Genomic DNA, 25,963 nt, shown 5'->3' with positions numbered 1-25,963 from the left:
CTTTGGCCTCTTTTTTGTTCTAGCACTGCAGGGCATTCAAAAAACTTAGACCAGGAGTTTTGGATGCCCGTGTCCCCTGCAGCAAGCTGTTTTTCTGCCCACTCCCTTTGGAAGAAGGAGCCAGAGCACAGAGAGGGACACATGCATCTGAAATGTCACATGCTACATAGGCTTTTCAAGTCTTCAGCACTGGAGCAGAGGAGAGGTAGGAGAAATAGGCTGCTGCAGAGTTGAGTATGTTGTCTTTTCTTGAAGGGAAGTGAAACATTTAAAGCTGTCAAGAGCCAACATATTACTTCTGATGCTTTTAAAAAGACGAAGATTGCAGATGTGTGAACTGTCAGATCTTGAGAATTCATACTTTTCCTAAATTTGATTTGGTAAAATCACAGGAATATACATAGCTTCAGAGTCCACAAATCCCATCTGCTGGAATTCATAAAGTGCCTAATTCTTAGAGGATCAAGCAACTTGAAATGTTTAGGTTCAATACAGCAGTACAATGTTTTAGTACACAAATAGCCTTCTAATCCTTTTAATAGTCTTACTCTAAGGCTGACTGTAAACTATGCCATTTTTTCCTTCAACCACAGAATATAGCTGCCAGCCATAATCATTGTATTCTGCGGGAGGGATTGCACCATCAACACTGACTGTGTTGATGGGGAAATTGAGCAATTTTCTCTTTCTTGCAACTTCTGGTTGCAGGAAAGAAAATCACATCTATGACTTGCCTAAGCTTGGAGAATAGTCACTTTGCTGAGTGTCTCTAAACTTTTACTGTAATGAGCCCCGTTTTCAATATTCTGTCTGTTATATGGTCAGACCAGTTGACATGCAGCAAAATGTAAGATTTTTTATTGACCTTGCCCACCCATGCCATCTGATAAGGAGAGCAGCTCAACGGTCAATATTTGTGCTCTCTAAACAGTGGGGAAGCATACAAGTTTTCTTTTATTAACAAAAATCCACCTCCTAGAATATATGTACTTTTTACAGTATTATTACAGCATATTTTCCCCTCCATTTGGTTTATCCATTATTTGTTAAACTGTTTTATGTGCAATGTAGATATGAATCTACATTCTTTACTATAACCACTAGCATCTATGTCCTAGTTAATGTGTTTATAGTTGACATCTTATATGTTATGGGACTCCATGTTCATTCAGAACTAGTCTTTCCAATGATGCACATCCCATTCATTTTACTATCACATTTTATTTTAAAAAGTAGCACCTGCTCCAATCATGTACCTACTGCTTTTGCCAATCCTATTTTCTACCACATCCTCAAACCCTGCCTTGGAAAATTTTTAGATCCCCAATTCAGTCCTTTCCTGGGCCTAATTAATACGCTACAACCTTTTTAACATATACAATGGTTCCCTCCCTAATCAGATGCTACCTTGTCATGACCATAGCACTTATTTACTATCAATACACAAACTAAATCAGTCATAGTCACCTGATTTCCATACTGAGCTCCTGTATACAAAAACCGTTGTATATAGTAGAAAATGAGCCAGGCCAAGGATATGATCATCATGGTGATAAAGGCAATAGCCACAAACACTACCGACTGACCACTAATAAATTCCTGGACATGGCGAGTCCCTACAGTAATGGTCATCTTCACTGGGATTTGTCTTCTTAGAACTTCCATAATATCCATGCCTTTAGGATATCCAACCATTATTACAACTGTATTGCCAGTGCCTGCAAAAAACACCAAATAATAGGAAACCATTATTGTCAAAGTCAACATAAAGAACCTAAATACAAATAATAATTAAAAAAGGATAAAATAACCTGTAAATGAAAGAACTGAAACCATTATGAGCACTATGGTTTTTAGAAGTGGTAAATGACATTATAAAAATGACAGCTTAAAATGAAAACCTAAGTAGGCAGGAACAAAGCCAGGTATACAGGTAGAAACACTGTAAAAAAGCAAAAAAACATAATTTGAAGTTATTCTGTAAAGGGCTAGTCCACCAATCTGAACAAAACATTCCGTAGCTTTTAATGTCAAAATTGTTTATCAAATATTCCCAAATAATTTCAACCACTGATGGTTGCCACATGCAGCAGAGGAATACCTTCCAAAAACATAAGTGGCATGTGGACTACATGAAAACAAATGTATTTTTTGCACAGAGGTAATTCTATGTAATCACACTGCAGCAAACTGTTGTAATGAAATACAGATTATCAAACATACATGGGATAGAACATTCCAAAAAAAACATTAAGATTAAGAGCCATCACTTTCCCACTTTGCTCTAAAACAGCACTGAACACTTTAAAACCAGCCCCTGACCACTTTTCATTGTGCCTGTGTTTTGAGTGGTAAAATCGGTCATAAATCTTTTGAAAATGCTATCATTTTTGTTAGAAACAAGTTATGCAACCACCACTTTTTTGGTAAACTGCAATACAGAACATTAATATTTACGTTTTTGTAATGAATACCGCTTTAACTCACGCGGTGATCTTACTTCCTATTATCATTATTATTATTATACAGGATTTATATAGCACCAACAGTTTGCTCAGCGCTGTACATTATAAAGGGAGACAGTACAGTAACAATACAATTCAATACACGAGGGGTTTGAGGGCCCTGCTCCTTGGAGCTTACAATCTAGGAGGGAGGGGATAGTGGTACAGGAGGAAATAGCTGTGGGGGATGGAGTGGTAGGAAGAGTGGAGGAGTTCAGTAATTATTAGAGGGTGTCTGTTTATTCTCCATGGTCCCACTACATGCATGGCTGTAGCCACCCTCTCTTGCTCACTCTCAAGATGGACTACAGGATTTGTAGTGTGCATAGAGCAGTGAACATGACCATTACTAATGTTTGTCATAAACAAATGGAAGTTAGGGGGGAAAGAGGAGCAGATGCTCCAAAAAGGATGTTACAAGGAGGCAGAAAAACACAGTAAAACAATTCAATGAAAAAATACTACAGGACCATAAAGTAGCGAATGTATAAGGATTATGTCTGGAAATTAGAGCCTAGTACACACGATGAGAATATTGGATGATCATCTGTTTTTTTTTGTTTTCTGCATGCTAGTTTCATATAAAAAAATGAAGAGGTTACCTCAACTTTGGAAGTGATGTAATGTGTTGTATTCTTTCATTTCCGAGCATGTACGGTTTTGGTCACTTTTATACAGACGAATACTGTACTGATAAAACAAAAATCGTTTGTTCTCTTATCGTATGAGAAATATTTTTGTGCTTCTCCCTTCAGATATTTTTGCACGAAGTGTTGTGATTAGTTCTCGAAAGCTGTGTACTAGCGGTCAGATTATCGGAAGATTGCACTGAAAGAGGTATTTTTCATCTGAATCTTTTCATGTGTTTGAGGCTTAAGGATATAGTATTTTGTCACTTTAACTTCTTTTTATTTCATCTAGGACTGGTGTTCTCTTCCTTAAAGAAACTATTGAACAGACTTACAAATTCACTAATGTTGGTATGCATCCTCCTTAAAATGTATTAAGCAATGCTGCATTCAAACACATATCTGCCAAAGCGAATATGTGTAAAGCTGCCAATACAATCTCCAAAGTTAATTATCACAACTGACCTTTACTTGATGATTAATGACCATGCTTATTAATGTTCTTACAATGAACACTAAAATTGGTACAAAAAAAAAAAAAAACAGACAAGCCATTTTGTTCTCTGTATTTCAGACCAGACAACATGAGGCTCCTCTAATGTGACAGACAATGAAAGTTCTGTTGAGCCGAGCAACACAAGAGCTGGTAACTAAGAATACATTATTGCTGATGCAGTGCAGGAACTGCACACTCAGTCAAACTCAAGGGAGGAAAATTCCCCAGGACATTTAGCTAAAGTATTATAATAAACCACTAAGATAGCCGGAATCCATTTACTCAAAAATATGAATCTGCAACAACAATGCACAAATGGAAAATAAAATGGAAAAATACACTGCTTATAAATAAATGAGGCATAAACTTCCATCCATATAGGCCAGGCTCCTGCAGAAGGCAGATGTCCAGACAGGTGCTGGGAGAGAGCTGAACACACGAACAGCTTGACTCAACCTCTCTTGGCAAAACTATGTCAGTAAACCCCCAGGGACACTCACTGTGCGTAAAGAGGAGGAAAACTTCCTATTGCTATGTCCGTTTATACCATAAAGATTCTTTAACTGATTCACAGCTGTTTAAACCATATACACGATACCTATATGGCACTATACTTCAGAAAACAAATACATTAGCAAACAAAAGAATTCCATCAGAGTAAAATACAATTTGTGAAAACGAGCCATTATAAAATATAAAAGCGAATTTCAGGTTTTATTTCACAGTGCTTACAGTATAAAAGCTAAAAGATGATTGCAGTTAGAGAACACTACAGCAAAATAGGAAAAGAAAAAAGAAAAGCAGCAAGGAAAATACACAAACACATTTGATAGCTACAGTTGAAAGTCTAACTCTGAAATTTTAAAATTTAAAAGTACATTGCTTTAGGGGCTGTAGGGAGAAGGGCCTGAACATGGCGCCGTGAGCAGCGTGATGCTCCGGCGCCCTACGGCTATGTGTGCCTGACTGCCTTGTACCCGACTGTCTGGAACTGAGGGAGGCTCCGACTGGTGAGGCGTATCCATCGGTGGCTGGGTGAATCTGGTGGGGGCTGGCAAGTGCGGGAGACCGTCCTGGTGCCGGGATCCCGGAGCTGATGGCTTGTGGTCAGCAGAGGCTGTGAGGCATGCAGGAAACCTGGGTCCCTGGCAGGCCGGGAGTGGGAGGCGGCGGCTGGGAGTGCCCAAGCAATAGAGGATGCCTAGCCCACAGTGAAATCTTAAAGGTTCGGGAGAACAGGGAGGCTTTGCGGAACTGGTGGATGTTAGAGACCCTGCGCTACTCCACCTTCCATTTGAGGATGCCCCACAGATGCTCAATAGGGTTTAGGAGACAAGCTTGGCCAGTCCATCACCTTTACCGTCAGCTTCTTTAACAAGGCAATGGTCGTCTTGGAGGTGTGTTTGGAGTCGTTATGTTGGAATACTGCCCTGCAGCCCAGTCTACGGAGGGAGGGGATCATGCTCTGCATCAGTATGTCACAGTACATGTTGGCATTCATGGTTCCCTCAATGAACAGTAGCTCCCCAGTGCTAGCAACACTCATGCAGCCCCAGACCATGACACTCCCACCACCATGCTTGATTGTAGGCAAGACACTTGTCTTTGTACTCCTCACCTAGTTGCTGCCAAACACGCTTGACTTCTGTCACAATCATGCCCACAGGTGCCAGGTGCGGTTCTCCATTTTTACTCAAACTTATACATTTTGGGTATTTCTCTTAAACTCCTATGCGAGCACCTGGAGGTTTCATGTATCTCCTCATTCCCCTCCCTCAGGAATGTAAGCAGCATATGACGCTGAGCCTGCCTAACAATCCTTTTGCCAAATAAGGTATTGGTTTGGCCGTGATAGGAAAATTCCAGTGCGATTGTCTAAGATAAGGATAGCTTTCTCTCTTCTTGAAGTTAGTTAGAGAGATAACGGTCTGCGATACAAGATCTGCAGACAGAAAGCAAAGTCTCCTGCGATGAGTCAACGGAATTGGCAGTAAAGACGAGAAGCAAATCAACCTGAAGCTCATGAAACTTGAAGCTGCTTAACTCCAGGCATTTATATATATATATATATATATATATGGCAATCTTCCTACAGCCTAGGCCATCTTAATGTAGAGCAACAATTCTTTTTTTCAGATCCTCAGAGAGTTCTTTGTCATGAGTTGCCATGTTGAACTTCCAGTGATCAGTATGAGAGAGAGAGCAATAACACCAAATTTAACAAACCTGCTCCCCATTCACACCTGAGACCTTGTAAGACTAACGAGTCACATGACACCGGGGAGGGAAAATGGCTAATTGGGCCCAATTTGGATATTTTCACTTAGAAGTGTACTCACTGTTGTTGCCAGCGGTTTAGACATTAATGGCTGTGTGTTGGGTTATTTTGGGGGGACGGCAAATTTACACTTTTATACAAGCTGTACACTTACTACTTTACATTGTAGCAAAGTGTCATTTCTTCAGTGTTGTCACATGAAAATATATGATAAAATATTTACAAAAATGTGAGGGGTGTACTCACTTCTGTGAGATACTGTACACGGCCCCCCAGGAGAAAAGTCCAGAGAATCGAACTCAGGAAAAACAAGAAGTTAGAAAATATGACGGAGACGGCCAAATATGTTGTCAGACTCCAATCTGACTGATGATTTGAGCAAGGGATTGGAGTGGGCGTACGTGTTTTGAGTCTCACCCCAAATTAGAAATCGCTAGTGGGAATAAACGATGACAGATTCCAGGGCAATATGGAAGCCATGAGAGTCTTTAGGGGTAAAATAGGTAGGGGGAAGGGAGGGTGGGGAGTGTAGTGTTAGGGTAAAGAGAAGAAGGTGGAAGGGAGGGAAGAAAATGGGGATTTCTGGCAGGGAGGGAAGGGAGAAAGTCCATATCTTAAAATGTCTATCTTTCTTCCTGTGTTGGGAATCCTGGTAGGGTAGGGAAATAATAGTTAAAATGAGCTTAAGTTTATGACTTATAATGTGAAAGGATTAAACTCCCCAACAAAAAGACACAAGATACTTAGGGAAATTCACCAACACTCCACAGATGTAGTATTTCTTCAAGAGACACATATGACCCATGATACACTCGAAGTACTACGTATCGTGGTACTACGCAGACTCTCCAGTTAAAAGGGGTAGCAATTGGGTTTGCAAAAATGCAAGTTTTATCCTGGAGAATGGAGGACCCAGAGGGCCGATTTCAAATTCTGAGGGGAAAATTGCTAAGATCTGATACTAGTTAATAATAGATATTGCCCAAATAAAAATCCAGTAACATTCTTAGAGGGCGTTTTAAGAAAACTTTCTGAATTTAAAAAGGATAGTCTGGTTGTAGCTGGAGATTTAAATCTGTGTTTGGATCCTCAGATGGAAGCGTCATCCTGTACGTGGAGAGAGGGGGGTAGGAAATCAAAATTATTGAAGAGGCTATTATATATATATCAGTGTCAACTGACCAAAAATCCAATATAAATAAAAAATAATAATAAAAATATAAAAGAATAAAAAATCCAAGAGAAAGATTACACCTTCTTCTCTCCGGTACATGGGTCATATTCAAGACTAGACTATATAATGATTGAACATAGACAACTGGAGTCGTTGGTTAGTGCCAACATAGAGGTTATGTCCATCTCTGATCATGCTCCTGTCACAATGAGACTACGTTTAGGAGAGTATCAGGATAACTATGTGGAGACTAAATGAGATGCTTATACAGGATCCTGAATTAGAGAAAAGGTTAAGGCAGAAAATTGAGCAACGTTTTGAGCTCAATGAGACTGAGGAGGTGTCGGTGACCACAATCTGGGAGGAAAAAAAACAAAAATATATCAGAGGAATATTGATTTCAATAGGAGCAGAAAAAAAAAAAAGAAAGGAGGGAAAAAAAATAAAAGACAGTGATGGAGGAGCTCTACAAGTTAGAACAGTCACATAAAAAGAAGACAGGTACAGACTTTTATCAGAATATAAATATTAAAAGAAAAGGAATTAAAAGATCTTGTGGAACAGGAATCGAGAAGGATACTCAACAGGGTCTCAAAAGAAAAACATCAATGGGGGAATAGACCTGGAAAATACTTGATGAGGAAACTAAAGGAAAAGAAATTCAAAAACTTTATAGAAAAGATTAAAGACAACAAAGGAGAAATGGTGTACGCCACCACTGATTTTGCCAATAGGTTCCAAACATATTATAGCCAGCTGTACGATGTGAGCTCCAGAAACCAAAAAACAGAGGAGAAAAAGAAAAACAGACAGAAATATTTAAATGAAGTGGAGCTGCCAAGAATCTCAGAAGAAAAATTAGAGGCCCTAGAGAGACCTATTACCCCAGAGGAAATCACCTTGGCCTTAAAAAATATGGCTAAAAAGGAAAGAGCCCTGGCCCAGATGGATATACTGTGGGTTATTTTAAAAAAAATTTGAGATATCCTAGTCCCTAAAATGTGTGGTTACATGAATGCAATAGGGGAGGGGCTGGAAATGAGGGAGGAATCATTGCAGGCACATGTAACTATTATACAAAAAGAAGGGAAAGATAGCACATAGTGTGCCAGTTAAAGGCTCATATCCTTACTAAACATTGACACCAAAATTGTACGCTAAGGTATTGGCAACCAGACTGAAGGAGTTTATGCCAGAGTGGATACACCTAGATCAGGTAGGATTCATTCTTGGAAGAGAAGGTAGGGACAATGGCCTGAGATCATTGCTACTCCTACAAAGGGTAAAAGGAGAGACATTAATCCTGTCAATTGACGCCAAAAAGGCTTTTGACAGGGTTAACTGGGGTTTCATGAGTGATAAGCTAGAGGTCTTAGGAATAGGGCCTAAAATGTTAAGGTGGCTTTATAGTGCTCAGTCAGCAGTGGTTAAGGTCTCTCAGTTCTTTAAAATGTATAAGAAAACTAAACAATGATGTCCACTCTCTCTTTTATTATTTGTTTTGTCCTTGGAACCTGTCCTGGGGAGTAAACATAACAGGAATTAAGAGAGGGGAAGTGGAGCATAAGGTGGTAGCATATGCAGATGACATGCTATTCTATATTGTAAATCCTAGAAGAACGTTATCGAATTTAATGAGACTATTAAAACAGTACGGTGAGCTACCAAAATTTGAAAATAAACCCTGCAAAGTCAGAGATCTTAAACATCAATATACCAAAAGTTGAGAAGCTGAGTCTACAAAAAGACTTTCCATTTACTTGGAGGGAAAATTAAATAGGCTACATGGGAATAAAACTAACTCCTTCAATAAAAGCCCTGTACCGTGCAAATTATATCCCACTATCAAACGAAATAAAAGAGGAGCTGGGGAGACTGTCAAAATGTGGAACTACCTGGATAGGTCGTATAAATCTGGTAAAGAGGGTGATAGTACCAAAAATCCTGTATAAGTTTCACATGCTCCCAGTACACCTACCAGGATCTTTCTTCAGGATAATAAAGAAGATGATACTTAAGTTTATTTTGGCAAACAAGAAACTGAGAATTAGCTATGATGTATTGTGTAGGGCAAAAGGAAACGGGGGTTGGGAATGCCTAATGTTAAGAAATATTATCAAGCGGTGATATCATCATGAATAATAGAGTGGATATTTAACTCAAAAAGGGAAAGGTTGGGTGAATTTGGAAGGGATTCTGAGTAAGGCACAGTTAGGGAAGATGGTTTGGGTACCACATAAATTCCGCACATTAGATGCGAATATTAGGCCACTGACAAAGAAAGTTTTAAGTGTTTGGGATAGAATGTATAAGCAAAAGGGATGTAAATTTCATTCAGTTATGATTCCCTTGGCGGGAACGGAGAATTTCTCCCCAGGGAAGGATATTATTTCTGGGAAATGGATTAAAGATAAGAATTCGTATTTAAAGGATATACTGAATAAGGGGAAATTACACACTTTTTCAGACAAAAAAAAAAATCACATTAGACTAGTGGCGGTATGGCCAATTAGGTCATTTTGTCTGAACAGTCCCACAACCATTGAGTACATCAGAGGATCTGTATCCATTTGAAAAACTGTTAACAAGTCCTAAACAAAGCACCTCCAGGATTTATAAGATTCTTATGGATATAGAGAGTACCGATCTTCTCCAGTTCTTGGAAAAATGGGAACGGGAGCTTGGAACAAAATTGAATGAGCAACAAAAGAATAAAATATTTAACTTAACATGTGAGGTAACAAATATGAGCACAGCTGACAACAGCAAGTAGACGTTTCACCTTTTTGTTGGAGAGGGTGTGGGGAAAATGGAACAATGGTACACATATGGTGGGATTGCCCAAAAATACAGGATTGCTGAAAGGGAATATTACAATATACAGGCATACTTCGGTTTACGAATGTAATGCATTCTGTGGGACTTTTCGGATAGCGAAAAATTCTGGTGTTTTTACAGTTCTTGAATATGTAAGGGGCGGGGCCACCCGGGGTCATCACCCGTGTGACCCCACCCCATGTGAAATCATTGATGTGACATAGGGTGGGGACACATGCGTGATGTCCCCGGGTGGCCCCTCCCCTTACATATTTAAGAACTGTCAAACCACCTGAGCAGGCAGACAGCCAGGGGCCATCGTCGGAAGCAGAGCCTTTTTTATTTATTCTTTTTTCGGGGCGGCGGTGGACATCGTGATTGACGTTGGATCTACTGCAGGGGACATTCTTTTATTTTTTTTCTTTTAATAAAGGACTTGTCAAAGACCGTATCCTGTCTTTTTTCACACTACACTTGTTTTTTGTGAATAAGTAGCGGTACCATGTACCCCATACTCATTCACATGGGGGAGGAGGACGGGATATTGGGGCCCCCTTGTTAAAGGGGGCCTCCACATTCCGATAAGCTCCCTGCCTGTAGACCGCCAAACCCACCGGCCAGGGTTATGAGGAAGAGGTCCTTGTCCCCATCAACATGAGGACAAGGTGCTTTGGGAGGGGGAGCCCCCCTGCCACAAAGCACCCCTCCCGTGTTGAGGGCATGTGGCTTGGTATGGTTCGGGGGGGGGGGGGGGCGCTTGCTCGTCTTCCCCCCCCCCCCCCCCCCCCCCCGTTTCCTGACCTGCGGGCAGCATGCTCAGATAAGGGTTTGGTATGGATTTCGGGGGTGACCCCAACGCCAGTTTTTTGGGTGTTCCCCTAAAAATCCATACCAGACCCAAAGGGCTTGGTATGGATGGGAGGGGGGACCCCCACACCATTTTTTAATTTATATGGTGCTGGTTTTTAAATGTAATTACCGCTTTTTTTTTCTTCACTATAGCTCAGAGATTCAGCTGTCACTTTCCCCCCAGCTAAAAGAAAGAAAGTTTCCTTTTAGTTTATTTCCCCAAGTTAAAAGAAACAATGTTTTTAGTTTCTTAACTCAGGGGAAAGTTACAGCCAATTCTGTGAGCTATAGTGAAGAAAAAAAAAAAAAAAAAAGCTGGCAATTGCATTTAAACATCGACACCAACATACACTTAGTATTGCGAAAAATTGTAAACCATGGCATTATTTTCAATGGATTTTCATTCGTAAACCGAAATTTACGTCAACCGAGGAGTTTGTAAACCGAGGTATACCTGTATTCAGGAAATGTGGGATTACTGTACAGAAAGACCTGTGGACATGTTTATTTTACAAATTTGAATCTTTAGTAAAATTACATAAGAACAGGGTACTAAATCATCTAATCAGTGCAGCTAAGGGCTTGATTCCCAAATTCTGGCTAGCTCCAGACCCTCCAAGAATAAATGACTGGGTTAACAGAGTGAAAATATCTACAGGATGGAGGAGTGGTGTCATATTGAGGATGATAGAATAGAAAGATTTAGGAAAATGTGGAGTAGCTGGTTAATTTTCAAAACAACTAAAAGATATCTGGAACTGATTGGAATATAGGTGGAAGAGTATTAGAGGGGGCTCTAACGGAGTATACGACAGAGAGCAGTTAGGTATTGGTGAAGTTCTTTTTATTTCTGTGTGCATTAGATACTCTTTTTGTATTGGAAATTTTTAATTAAAAAAGATAAATTAAAATAATATATAAAATTTAAAAGTAAAAAAATTGTCTAATACAGTTAAAGGAAAAAAAAAGCAGCTCTGCAATACTCACCTCCCACCACAGGATCACTGCTCCATGGATCATTGCTGAGTGTCATTCTGATTCAGTCATTCAATTTACCTTCTCTGAGCCCACAAAGTTGTGTCCTTACTTCTGCCTGGGGTTTTACCACCAAAATGTATGAATATATTAGCTATGCAAGTCTACACACTTGAGATCAATTTGGCCTAAACTGGCCAGGCTCACATACATAAGAGTATCAGCAGAATGTTCACAGCTAAGCATTTACCAAGAGAGTGTTTTTTTTATTGCCATTGCCTCTCTAGAGATAAAGTGGCTGCTGAGAGCTTCTTGCTTACCTCCTGCCAATAAATTGTACAAATTAGTACATATGCTTTGATAACTCCACCGTTCATATTACGGAAAAACTATTAAAAAGTAAATAAATAAAACTACACCACAACAAGCAGCCAGTTCATACCATCAAGGTTATCTGATACCAATGTGTACTGCAAATTGCAATTTTGTTGAGAAGATAAACAAAAATATCCATAAACCGTTTCTAGATGTACGATATACATACCAATTTTCACAAAAGTTTATTGCAGGACCCTTTAGCAAACTGATTGCCAAGTAGCAGGGCCTGCCTTAATACAGCCAACTGACCTGTAACCAAGTTGTGCTAAAAATCTGCAGCCTTTGCGCCCCTTTATTCTAAACAGTTCTTTAAAAGGGAACCCCACCATAAAAAAAAAAGTTATATATACACTATGTGTACACACACTACACTGCCAAAAGTATTGGGGCACCTGCCTTTACACGCACGTGAACTTTAATGGCATCCCAGTCTTAGTCCGTAGGGTTCAATATTGAGTTGGCCCACCCTTTGCAGCCATAACAGCTTCAACTCTTCTGGGAAGGCTGTCCACAAGGTTTAGGAGTGTGTCTATGGGAATGTTTGACCATTCTTCTAGAAGCACATTTGTGAGGTCAGGCACTGAAGTCAGACGAGAAGGCCTGGCTCGCAGTCTACGCTCTAATTCATCCCAAAGGTGTTCTGTTGGGTTGAGGTCACAACTCTGTACAGGTCCAGTCAAGTTCCTCCACCCCAGGCTCACTCATCCATGTGTTTATGGACCTTGCTTTGTGTACTGGTGCACAGTCATGTTGGATCAGGAAGGGGTCATCCCCAAACTGTTCCCACAAAGTTGGGAGCATGGAATTGTCCACAATGTCTTGCTATGCTGACTCCCTTAAGAGTTCCCTTCACTGGAACTGAGGGGCCAAGACCAACCTCTGAAAAACAACCCCACACAATAATCACCCCTCCACCAAACTTTACACTTGGCACACGCAGTCAGGCAAGTACCGTTCTAGCAACCACCAAACCCAGACACGGCCATCGGACTGCCTGACAGAAGTGTGATTCGTCACTCCAGAGAACATGTCTCCACTGCTCTAGAGTCCAGTGGCGGCGTGCTTTACACCACTGCATCCGACACTTTGCATTGCACTTGGTAATGTAAGGCTTGGATACAGCTGCTCAGCCATGGAAACCCATTCCAAGAAGCTCTCCACACTCTGTTGTGCTAATCTGAAGGCCACACAAAGTGTGGAGGTCTTTAGCCATTTACTCTGCAGACAGTTGGTGACTTCTGTGCACTTCAGCATGCACTGACCCCACTCTGTCATTTTATGTGGCTGTTGTTCCCAGTTACTTACACTTTGTTATAATTCCACTAACAGTTGACCGTGGAATATTTAATAGCAAGGAAAATTCACGGATGGACTTACTGCACAGGTGGCACCCTATCACGGTACCACGCTTGAATTCACTGAGCTCCTGAGAGCGACCCATTCTCTCACAAATGTTTGTAGAAGCAGTCTGCATGCCTTGGTGCTTGATTTCTACACCTGTGGACATGAAGGTGATTGGAATGTTTGAATCCAATGATTTGGAGAGGTGTCCCAATACACACACACATACATACGAATATCAATCTGCCATCAATTATAAACACATAAATAACAGTAAGTGGAAAAGCTAGATCTTAAACTACATATTTCATAGCAATACTTTAGAATTGAAAGTATTGCCCTAAACAGCCTAGACTATTTTCTAATAGCTCCACCCAGTTTTACAGCGACTGTAATCACAAGGCTGTCACCCTCTTCTGTGCCCTCTAATCTCCTTGGAGCAGAGAGTTCTAAAATTCTCATGGAACAAAAGCCAATGTGAGAAATGCAGTACGCAGCCCTGCAGTTAGGCTTTCTTCAAGTCATTCTCCCTTTTTAATTGGCACATAAAAATAACAGATCAGAGCTGAAAGAAAAAGATTGCTCCTTGATTTATATTCATCAGGGTGGGGATTTTTTCATGGGACAACACTGGCAGAACAAAAAAAAAAAAAAAAAAAAAAAAAAAAGGGTTCTGCTTTTCTTTGACATTCACTTTTCACATTTGTTTACATGGCTAAGAAAACTATACTAAGCTGCAAAAACAGGATATAAAGATGGCTTCTGAAATGCTATTCTGTGCCCCCATTTTTTGATTTTTTTGCACAACAAAGGTGCATGCACCTTTTTGGAAACACTGCAGTAGGTAAACTGCATGGTCAAAAGGACCATGCAGTTTCCCTGCAGTTCCTGCACCCGCAATCAAGCTACGGGCCGAGATGAGTGGGGGTGCTGTTCAGAATAAATGGCAGCCCAGTGCATCTCGTAAAAGCAGCGCAATTCAGCTGAGGGCAGCTGAAGGTAAGGGAACAGATGGGATTCCTGCACCTACAACCAAACCACATAGCGTGAACCGAGCCTAAGGTCTAGTTCGTTTCATGGTAAAAGATACACTCCACTGTCGTGTCCAGCAGGCAGTACTGCCACTGAACACCGCACATTCAAGGGTTTTGTTCAGAGTCAAAAGAGGCGGTGAGCAGGTAACATATTGCCTCCCAGCCACATGTCAAAAGCCCTCTGAAAAGCAGTTCACAGCAGATCACCTTTCAGAGGGTAACAAAAGTGTAAAATGATCCCTTTACCATGTAAAGCCTGCGCTACCACACTTGAGTTACATGGCTGTTGTGATAGTGGCAGTACTGCACAGGGGGTATAATGCAATGAGGGGTATAATTTTTACCGCAGATGCAAAGTGAAGCATGTTTTAAATCCCCTGACAGGAGAAAAGCAGCTTCAAAAACGTGCCTATGCTGCATTTTTGCACGTGCGTTTAAGCATGTTTAGGCATATCAAGATCTTGGGTGTTTATTTAATTGGACAGAATATTAATTTATTGTGGCCAATGAAAGGAAAAAACTCTCCAGCGCCAAATGCACCTAGGGCATAGGCTCATGTGGAAGTCTTTAGAGGGTGTTTAAAAGTGTCAGGCTTTTGTTATGCGCAAAAGCTCCTCTCCTGAACTTGACTTTGGTGGGGGGTGGGGGGGAGGGGTTCTGCCTCTAAACTTCTGTTAACGCCTATACCAGGCTAATACGGAAGGTCAATTAAAGGTACAGAAAAAAAAAAAAAAAAAAAAAACACAAAAAAACTCAAAATCTTGTAAACGCAGCATTGTTTAGCTCAAGTGCCTACGAATCCTAAAAACCTTTACAGGTTGCCAGTTTACAGTTAAACATGAGTTCTGGCACTAGAAATATTGCTCTGACTTTGACATTCGTGGCAGTACCTTACACACATGGTGCAAATAGTTTACTTACGTGTGTGGGGCCTATGTACGTGTATGCATTTGCGCATGAGAACGGGGGAACGTGGTTGCTATACATTTTTAACCTTATTGCTATCACAAGGAATGAACAACAGCCATTCTGAACCCTGTAAATGTGATTGTGTAGCTAGATTACCAACATGCATTCTTCTCAGCCAGCAATGACCTACTCCTTCTGGTAACCAGATGTTAATTGGCCTAACCATTTATGCCTGGAAAATGTGTCAAAGACATGCAAAAACAGATTTACAAGCATGCTTTGTGAGGACACAGACATTACACATTATTGTACTTTGTGGATAACATTACATCGTAAACATGAACAATGAGTACTCTCCGTGATACTTTTATTTGCACTAACATACAATTAATCACGGACAGTACTCAATTGTTCCTGTCGCAAATGCACTAATACGGCTACAATCACCTCATCGTAAACATGAAACTTCACCAAAGCTTGAAGAACAAAAATACTATCATTTGTCAAGGCCACATGACCTTAGCCTTTCAGGCGAAGCTGTGGGCAGATATCACTGAGAAGAAACTCTCCTCCCATCTAAAACTGCATCTCCCAAAAGACAAGGCGAGAGTGGGAATAAAACCAATTATCACATAGTAGTTGGTGTTGTTGGTACTTTCTCCATTGTGACAACACAAATACATCAGGGGAAGTTCATTGTATGTAACATAAACCAGAGATCAGTTGCTGTGGGGTGTTGGAGACAATTTGTTCAGAAGAAAGATCAGTAGTCTTGCAGCACTGCAGTCTCACTTTACAGGAAAGTAGAAGAATTGAGTCATGCTAGCAGGATCAACAGGTAAAAGGCAGAAGAAAAGGGGGACAAGGATTACCATTTATATGAAAATAACCAATCTGGAAAAAAAAGCCTATTTACACTATTAGTGGAAAAATATTTATTATCTGCAGATACACAAAAAAGGGTTTAGCAGGAGCTGGGCTTTAATGTATTAATATTGCTTCAACTACCACCTCTATGCTGACGACACACAAATCTATCTCTCAACCCCCCACCTCACCCCCTTGGTCTCAGCCCGAATCACACACCTACTGAGCGACATATCAGACTGGATGTCGCTCCACTTCCTTAAATTGAACCTCTCCAAAACCGAGCTCCTTGTCTTCCCCCCAGCCCGGACACCACCCCCCATTGATTTCTCCGTCACATCCAACAACGCTACCATCAAACCCGCCCTGCAGGCCAGAGTACTTGGTGTCATTTTGGACTCCAACCTATCCTTTCAACCCCAAGTCCAATCTTTAACAAACTCGTGCAGACTCCACCTCCGCAACATCGCCAAAATACGCACGTTCCTAACTCCAGAAACCACTAAACAGCTCATCCACTCCCTCATCATATCACGACTCGACTACTGCAACTCCCTCCTCACTGGCCTGCCTCGCCACAGGCTATCCCCGCTTCAGTCCATCCTGAATACGGCTGCCAGACTCATTCACCTTTCCAACCGCTCTGTCTCCACCACCCCCCTCTGCCAATCCCTTTACTGGCTTCCAATTGCGCAACGGATCAAATTCAAAATCCTAACGCTGACGTACAAAGCTGTCCACCATACTGCCCCGAACTACATCACTGACCTAATATCCAAGTACCACCCAGCATGCACACTCCGCTCCTCACAAGACCTCCTTCTCTCTAGTTCCCTGGTCTCCTCCTCCCATGCCCGCCTCCAGGACTTCTCCAGGGTGTCACCCATCCTCTGGAACTCCCTGCCCCAACCCATCAGATTATCACCTACTCTCCTCTCCTTTAGGCGCACCCTGAAAACCCATCTCTTCAGGGAAGCCTACCCCACCCCCTGCTAACTTGCCGACCTCCTCCACTCTTCCTACCACTCCATCTCCTCCTGTGCCACCACCCCCTCCCTCCTAGATTGTAAGCTCGAAAGAGCAGGGCCCTCAATCCCCTCATGTTTTGCATTGTATTGGTATTGTTCTGTCACATGTTCTGTCCCCCTTTGTAATGTACAGCGCTGAGCGAACTATTGGCGCTTTATAAATAATAATAATTAATAAACTTAAAATGATCTCTTGAAGTGTTAACATGGTATTAAGTCTAAAACAAAAAAATGTTATTATACTGCAGCTTACCAATCATTCAATGTGGTGGCTGCATCGGTTTTCATTTCTTTGGCTTTCCCCCCCCCCCTGTTTTCACCTGGTGATCTGGCCAGTAACACACTTCCTGTATTAAGGAGCCATGACTTTGGAAGACTGAGCACAGAAGGCACAGCAGATAGTGGCGTTGTCAGTCTGGGTGGAGGTGGGACTGTTAAATGTATCAGCAGATTTGAATGCACTAACAGAATGAAGCCAGACTCCAGCTCATTCTCTATAAGTAGGTACATCAGTTTTTTCCTTTTGGGATAAAGGTTTTACATGAATAAATAAAGCAGATCATTTTATTCACTCCTGCTAGCACTAAATGGTTTGTCTCATTCACGAAAGCCGATACATTCTGCTGGAGAGCTTGTGCTTTTGAAAACAAACAGACTTTCTGGCTGGATTACCAGATTAAAAGAAAAAAAGCCTAAAAGAGAAAAAACTAATGCAGTCATCACAACTAAAAATCAGTAAATTGCAATATAATAAATAATTGTTATTGGGTTTAATACTGCTTTAATGCTGCACAAGTGTAGCATCTATAAAGCGTTGATGACATTGGGAGAATATACATATTTTTAATACTTACTAGAGATATGAAAACAAAACAGCAAGTCAAAGACAGAGTAAAGTCAAAGCAGAACACCTCCTTGACCACATACTGATTTAATATGTCAAAACGTAAAAAGGAGGGCTATTAGGAACCATTTGCTGACAATCTTTGTTTCATATTTAGAGAAGGGTGACCTTAGTACGATACCATTAAGCCGTTTGATTTTATGACTAAGTGCCTCAATTATGTGCTCAATCTTCTCCGGGATTATTTAGAAAATGAGCACAGTTTAACCACCAGCAATCAATCAAAAGCCAAAAATAACAACCTTGACTGTCTATCGAAAGTTTCAGTAACCCTAAAGGGTTGAAAGATAACAAGGAGTTCACCACAAAGAAATATTATGGAAAATCCTACAACACTCAGCAATAAGACAGTGGACTTGGCATATTTTGTTATGTGAAATATGAAAATCGGTAATGCTTTGTTCTACAATTCAGCCATGGTTACCAAGAACCCCAACTGTAGTAGGGCTACCCTAATTTACAGGATTCAAAAATATTACGGTTATCAGAAGTTGTATATACTTTTTTGCAAATAAAGCTATTTCAGCTTTTTTTCAGACTATACTGAGAATTTCAAGTTCACAAATCTTCACGATTACTGTACCAATTGTACCAATGTAGCAGAAAGCCAGAAATTAGGCTCCCTGCTCCACATATGAAAAGCTCCCAAAGAAATCAGAATGAAAATATTAAGAGTAAAAACATGAAAATTGAAGAATTAAGCCTGAAGTTTGGCTTTGGGAGATAAATACCTGCTACGTAAGCATTTTTATTGTTTTGCTTTAGACAGACTGGGAGAGATACAGAAACTGTCAGGTTTCCAAGCAGTCCCTGTCCCCATTGGAAAATGTTCCCTTGCTGGTTTTTTAAGTAAAAATTGTAAGGTTTAGAAAGTGTCACTAAACTCAAAACTTTTTTTTTTTTTTTTTTATTGTTGGATAGAATGGAGAGTTAGGGAGATTCACCCTGTTAACCATTATCACCGAAAGTAAAAAAGAAAATCCCAGCTGTTGGACTGTCCCCAGGAGTAGTGGAAATATTTTCCAATGGGGACGTTCATTCTGGTAACAACCAAAAGAACAACTCCTCTCTTCTGAGGGATTTTTATCTCACTTCCTGTTTTGTATATGGGACAAGATGTGAAAGGAAATTTACCCAATTGGACAGAAAGCAAAAATAAACCTTACGGGGATTATAACCCTCCTTTACTCTACCCACAATGATAAAAACTGCCTTTAATTCTACTTTAAAGTGATTCTAAAGCATTTTTTTTTAAATAAATATATCATTTACATGCTCTGTGCAACAGTTTTGCACTGGTGTGTACTGTTAAAGGAGCACTGCCAATGTGTTGTAAATGTTTACTTTAAGTTTTTTCTCTCTCAACATCAGTAAATTATCACAAAGTGACATCCAATTCATCTTTATTTGCCACAACAGGTTGCAGTATAGTGTGCATACTGCAACACATGGAGCTAGAAAAAAAAATAAAATAAAGTACAGCATGTTCTTTTCAGTACACACCACTATGCTGCGGAAAATTGGGACAGAAGGCAAATTGCCTTGTCTATATGTTGGGCAAGGTTGCCAACACATGTGTGTGAATGGACCCTTATTTAGACACTTCTTGGAGTTCCACCGGGGACAATGATAATTTCATGATCTATCCAGTTTAAATTTTTTGGGTCAGTGATGTATAACTGAGGTACATTTTGTTTTTTGAGTTTTGGTAATAAGGCCTCGTGCACAAAGGTGAAAACATTCCTCCAAATGCTAGATCTTTTTCCCAGGAGCTAGCATAAAAATCCAGCTTAAAAAAAATGCTCATTTTGGCACCTTTATGAGACCAAAATTTAACTTTTTGGTCTAAAAGTAAAATTGCTATGTATGGTGAAAAACTAAACACTGCACATTACCCTGAACACACATCCCCACCGTGAAACATGGTGGTGGCAGCATCATGTTGTAGGGATGCATTTCTTAAGCAGGGACAAGGAAGTTGGTCAGAGTTGTTGGGAAGATGAATGGAACCAAATACTTGGGCAATCTAAACTCATGCAGGCTCCACCTCCACAACATCTCCAAAATACGTACGTTCCTAACCCCAGACACTACTAAACAACTCGTTTACTCCCTCATTATCTTACGTCTGGACTACTGCAACTCAATTCTCACCGGCCTACCCCAACACAGGCTATCCCCGCTTCAGTCTATCCTGAACTCAGCGGCCAGATTCATCCACCTTACCAACTGCTCCGCTTCTGCCACCCTCCTCTGTCATTTTCTCCACTGGCTTCCGATTGCCCAACGCATTAAATTCAAAATACTAACACTGACATACAAAGCTATCCATAACACTGCCCCAAACTACCTCACCGACCTGATACCCAAATACCACCCAACCCGTACTCTTCGCTCCTCACAAGACCTCCTACTTTCTAGCTCCCTGGTTTCCTCCTCCCACGCCCGACTGCAGGACTTCTCCAGGACTTCCCCCATCCTCTGGAACTCCCTACCCCAATCCATCAGACTCCTCACCTTTAGGCATACCCTAAAAACCCATCTCTTTAGGTAAGCCTACCCCACCCTAACTTAACAGCCGATCTCCTCCACTCCTCCACTCCATCCCCTACAGCCACTTCCTCCTGTACCACTATCCCCTCCCTCCTAGATTGTAAGCTCGAAAGAGCAGGACCTTCAAACCCCTCGCTGTCGAAAAACGTGCGCAACAGAGACTGGCGGAGTCCGCCATTTTGTTAAGAATCTCCATTTTCTCCCCTCACTCTCCTTCCCCCCTCCCTCGGAGAGTCACAGTGACAGTGTATGTGTGTTAAAAAATGTCAGAGGAGGGTCATAGGAGCTATAAAGGCCCCCCAGGGAGCCGGGGACTAGCTGTCTGAGAACCCGTGCCATTTCACACCTTGGAAGAGATAAGGCAAGCTTTCTCAGGAGTTGAGAGATTCCAACCTAATAAAACCTACTCAGCATTGGTAACCGAATCAGATAACACGTCTCAAAATCCATGTTTCCCATATGTCTCATATCTTGGAATATGAGAGACTTACATAAAAACCCGGACATATCGTCAGATGGACAATGAGCAGGCGAACAGTTTGATGGGTCACTCGCCTTGTCTTGGACAAACAGGAAAGCAGAAAAATAGATCTCGAACCGTTCAGTGTACACTTTCATAATTCATATCTAATCAATCCTCAGACTTGTCTGCATAATAATCTAACCGCGGGTGGAATGTCACTTGTGCAGATGGAAAGTTATAGGCCAAAATATGAGTTTTGGGAGATTTTTGCTCTAGTTGAGGCATCCACCCATATCTCCACGCCCTAAGTGGAGATTGGTCCTTGACTTCAAAGCCACCCCATGCTGGGGACTACAAAACAGGCTGTCAGGCCTAAGAGGTTGTAGTTGAAGAATTCTCCCATCGTAACATAGGGAGATCAAAGCACCCTTCTGCTCTGAAACGTGGATCTGCTAACCCAGGACTTTGGCAAGTACTTTAACTTTTTCACCTCGCTCTGAAATCTCTTTGCTGTGCTATGATTCTTTATATTTATATATCTATCTATCTTAGGTACATCTTTTTCTGTAAATATTTTTATTGCACCCGTTTGACCTTTTAGTAATAAATCTTTCCTTCTGAAAGTGTTGAACTGCTTCTATAGCGCTTTATTGCAATTTACGAATTCCTGCCTCTAAAGAGAACGCTACTGTGTTTGTTTAAACCTCTGTATAACCGGCCTGCAGACCGTTTTATACAGACGATTATCTCAATCATTATAGTGCTATAGCTGATAACGTTGAGTTTCCTCTTTCTCTGTACAAAAAGGAGGTGGTGGCAGTGTGAAGGGTTAATTGCGTAATTAACCTGACCTAGTAACAATTGCCCAGGCTGCCGGTACATCGATTGTGGTCCATTAGCTGGAAAATCGTTGTGCAGGGTGCAGCTGGGTGTGGCATTGTTACGCACGTCATATCGTGGTTATAGATCGGCTAGTTCTTCAGTCACGAGTTTGGTGAGAAGGTCTGGGGTCTGACGACACTCGTGTATTGTTTTGTTACTGTATTGTCTCATGTTCTGTCCCCCACTATAATGTACAGCGCTGAGCAAACCTTCTGGCGCTATATAAATACTGTATAATAATAATAATAATCTTAGAAAAAAACCTGTTCGAGTCTGCAAAAGACTGGAGACTGGGGAGGAGGTTCACCTTCCAGCAGAACAATGACCCCAAACATACAGCCAGAGCTACAATAGAATGGTTTAGATCAAAGCATATTCATCTGTTAGAATGGCCCAGTCAAAGTCCAGACCTAAATCCAATTGAGAATCTGTGACAAGACTTAAAAACTGCTGTTTACAGACGCTCTCCATCCAATCTTACAGAGCTTGAGCTATTTTGCAAAGAAGAATAGGCAAAAATAACATTCTATAGATGTGCAAATCTGGTAGCGACATCCCCAAAAAGACTTGCAGATGTAATCGCAGCGAAAAGGTGATATTGACTCAGAGGGGCTGAATACAAATGCACATCACACTTTTCAGATTTTTAATTTTTTTTTAATTGGATAACCATTTATCATTTTCCTTCCACTTCACAATTATGTGCCACTTTGTGTTGGTCGATCACATAAAATATGTTACAACCAAAAATGTAAATGTGAAAAAATGTGGAAAATTTTGAGGGGTATGAATACTTTTTCAAGGCTCTGTAGAGTGAGTTAATGCTGGTTTCTGGTTTTTGTGTATATATGTATAAATGATTCTTTGGGAAGTAAAGTTTAGGACATTTTTCTTTTTTGGGCATGAGGCCTAAAGCAGCTCATAGATTAAGCAGTTTTTTACATTCAAAAAAAAAAAAAAAAACTCACTCCATTTCCCCATCCACATATTGGATGTGAATGGGGGAATCCCCCTCCCGCTGAGTTATTGTATTCTGACAGCAGAGAGCCTTCCCCACCATCAGAATACACAGATAAGGTGCTGCTGCTGATCGAGTGACAAAAAAACGACAGTAGAGTGGTAGATTGACTTCTGTACAATCACCCTGCCCATACACTGATCAAAATTTGGCCGGCCCCTGCTCAACTGGCCAAAGTTTGATCCTTGTATGGGAGCTCTGAGTTTAGTCAGTTTTTTTTTTTTCATTCAACCAATGGGTTGACCAAAAAAAAACAGATTCATGTATTCCAGCATTGGGATAAAGGGTGGTTTCAAATCCTGGGACAGTCCTGCAGTAATCCCATGGGAGGGCAGGCACTGTGGGATTCTTGCTGCAGATGACACTAAAGTATGTTGTGAATGAGGCCTTACGCTCTACCGTTTCCCACGGTATTGCTGCAGGACTGTCCTGGGATATGAACCTAAACCTTGTGCCCCATGCACATGTAAGTGGACCACAGTTATTCTGAGCTAGAGAAGAAAGCGTTAAGGACAAAATGTGACTATTTTCCTGAAAAATAATTCCCAACTACAGAGATTTCATTATATGCACATCCCATGTGTCATTTATATACATAGAATACTTGAAGACAATCTGAAATTCATGACAATCCCCTTTGATCCCTGCTGTCAGGTGAATAAATATTTTAACAATAGTATTTGCAGTTGAGTTCACATGCTGGCATACAGGTAAACGAATCCCTGACACTGATGTCGAAGACAGACACTGAAACTGCTATGATCCCCATTCTGTTATTCAAAGCTGAAATCCAATGACACGAGGAAACATCGGCATTAGCCCAATCCTAGCTATCATATGAATAGATTCTCCAGAGACAGAATGGTTAGCCAGTGAACTGCACAGTCTGATAACAGATACAGTCACCACCAACAACCACCTCCCTAAGGTTCCACAGGAGCTGCCAGGAGAAAACTTAACTGTACATTCCCCATTGCTAATGGCTCACATTTCAGAGAAGTCTAAAAAGGCTACTGAAATAAAAACACACAAAAACTACTACTTTATATAGGATGTGGATACTCCATGCAGCTGTAATTTCAGCACAAAAAAATCACTGGTGTATGCAGAAGGTTACTAAGAAAAGTTTCAAACAAACAATGTTGTACACTTCAATGAGATTTATTATAGATTGGGTTTCCTGAAAGAAGTAAGCAGGCATGTGTGTGGTCACCGCCCCATTGTCACAGTGGTAAACAAGTATATTTATAACCTCCACTTAACCCTGCGCTTTATACAACAGAAGCCTCCCCAAAAAAGAAAACAAGGACTAGATTACCACCTTAGGTAAAAATCTGATTCTTGAACGCTTTTTCTGGGCAGGGCACTGCCAACGATTTTGTACTTTGGATGGCTAAACCAATCTGTCATTTTTGACATGCATGTTGTAAACGTAACTCAATTACCTTCAGTTTTGCACATCTGTACAGGATCCTCTCCTGTGCTAAAATTTCTTACACCCTCAATATCTCCCTGTGTACACTGGAAGCTGCAGCAAGTCAGATAAATCCAGTAATATTTCTTGGCTGGGGGACATTCACCATTATCTAGCCTGTCTGTCCCCAGTCCACCACTTTTATTTATTGATTTAAGCTCTTTCAACCACAGAGGCGCAGTATCACATGTGCGTGTTACCAAAGGCTGTTTGCATACTAATGCAGCTGACCTAGGAATGTTCACTCCTCCAGAGTGACATCCACTCAAAGCACTAATTTCTCTCCAAGAGCCATTCCACTGCTTGCATCAGGACTGAAGGTCCTTGAGAGGCATACCAGGGCATGGTGCTGTGATGCTTTCAGGAAGCCATGTACAGCACCCTGCTACCTCCTCCACCTAACAGCCATGATCTGGCCACATACCATAGAACGGCACGGAGACCCAATGATCACATCAGAGTCCACAATAAGATATGTATGAAAACAGCGCAAAAGTTTTATTTATAGGATAAGTTCACCTTTTGGACAAAAACGCATGCACATTTTTTGCAGGTAAAAAAAATGTGTATCTATTATTTTTGTCCAAAGAAACTTGTAAAGCATTGCACCAGTTGGTAGATCGCTGATGCCATGCAGGTCTCCTGCAGACCTTTCAGAATATCTACTAGCCGTACAGGATGTATGGTCAAGCAGATATTCTGAGAGGAAGCTTGAATGAACTACCATGGCACTCCACAGCATCGTGGTAGTTCACTGAAAACTACAAGCTGACAGCCGCTAAGGCTGCTGGGACTTATAGGCACTCATTCACAGAACTCTGTGAATGAGTGACGTGGCTGTGTGGGCGGAGCTCCACGCGACCACGCTGTTTTCAAATCTGACAGTTAGTATAGGGAGACGTTTCCCCATACTATTTGTCAGAGGGATGGGGGGGGGGGCAGTGGGCACTGCTGCGGCTATGGGAGCATGTTAGATGTTCCACCCTAAAAACAGGTGGAACGTGTAACATGTTCCAATGGTGAACTTATCCTTAAGGGTCAGTTCACATTACATGCATTTCAGTTTAATTTTTTCTGCATCCAAAACACACAGAAAGTAGGTTATATGGTCGTCAATGTCATAGTTCACATCAGTGCTTTCAGTTCCAGCACATTCTGGATGCAGAGAAAAAAAAAAAGTTTCTGCACAGAACTGTACTGGAACGTGGTAAAACGCATCAAAAACACACTGGAACGGACAAAAATCGCACTGGAATGCATATATCCCTCCTATTTAAATGGAAGAGGGGGAAAAATGAACTGGAATGCAAAAAAAAAAACAAAACACTGGAATGCGTCAGAACACACCGGAACGCTCCAAAAGCTTCCATGCAAAAACGCATCTGGAACG

The 25,963-nt window shown here is 41.1% G+C and overlaps 1 protein-coding gene across 1 annotated transcript in view; it reads right to left on the bottom strand.

Moving 5' to 3' along the window:
- The window catches only part of RNF149 (ring finger protein 149), a 72,303-nt gene that overhangs the window by 28,051 nt on the left and 18,289 nt on the right, over positions 1 to 25,963 (bottom strand). Inside the window, exon 2 of the mRNA XM_089681255.1 lies at positions 1,468 to 1,718. Within this exon, the coding sequence (XP_089537381.1) occupies positions 1,468 to 1,718 (251 nt within the window). The remainder of the gene's footprint in view (positions 1 to 1,467; positions 1,719 to 25,963) is intronic.

Source organism: Staurois parvus, unplaced genomic scaffold (genome assembly GCF_062004578.1).
Source record: "Staurois parvus isolate SC_StPar_1 unplaced genomic scaffold, SC_StPar_1.0 ptg000262l, whole genome shotgun sequence".
Lineage (NCBI taxonomy): Eukaryota > Metazoa > Chordata > Amphibia > Anura > Ranidae > Staurois > Staurois parvus.
This window is presented reverse-complemented; position numbering and strand designations above follow the sequence as displayed.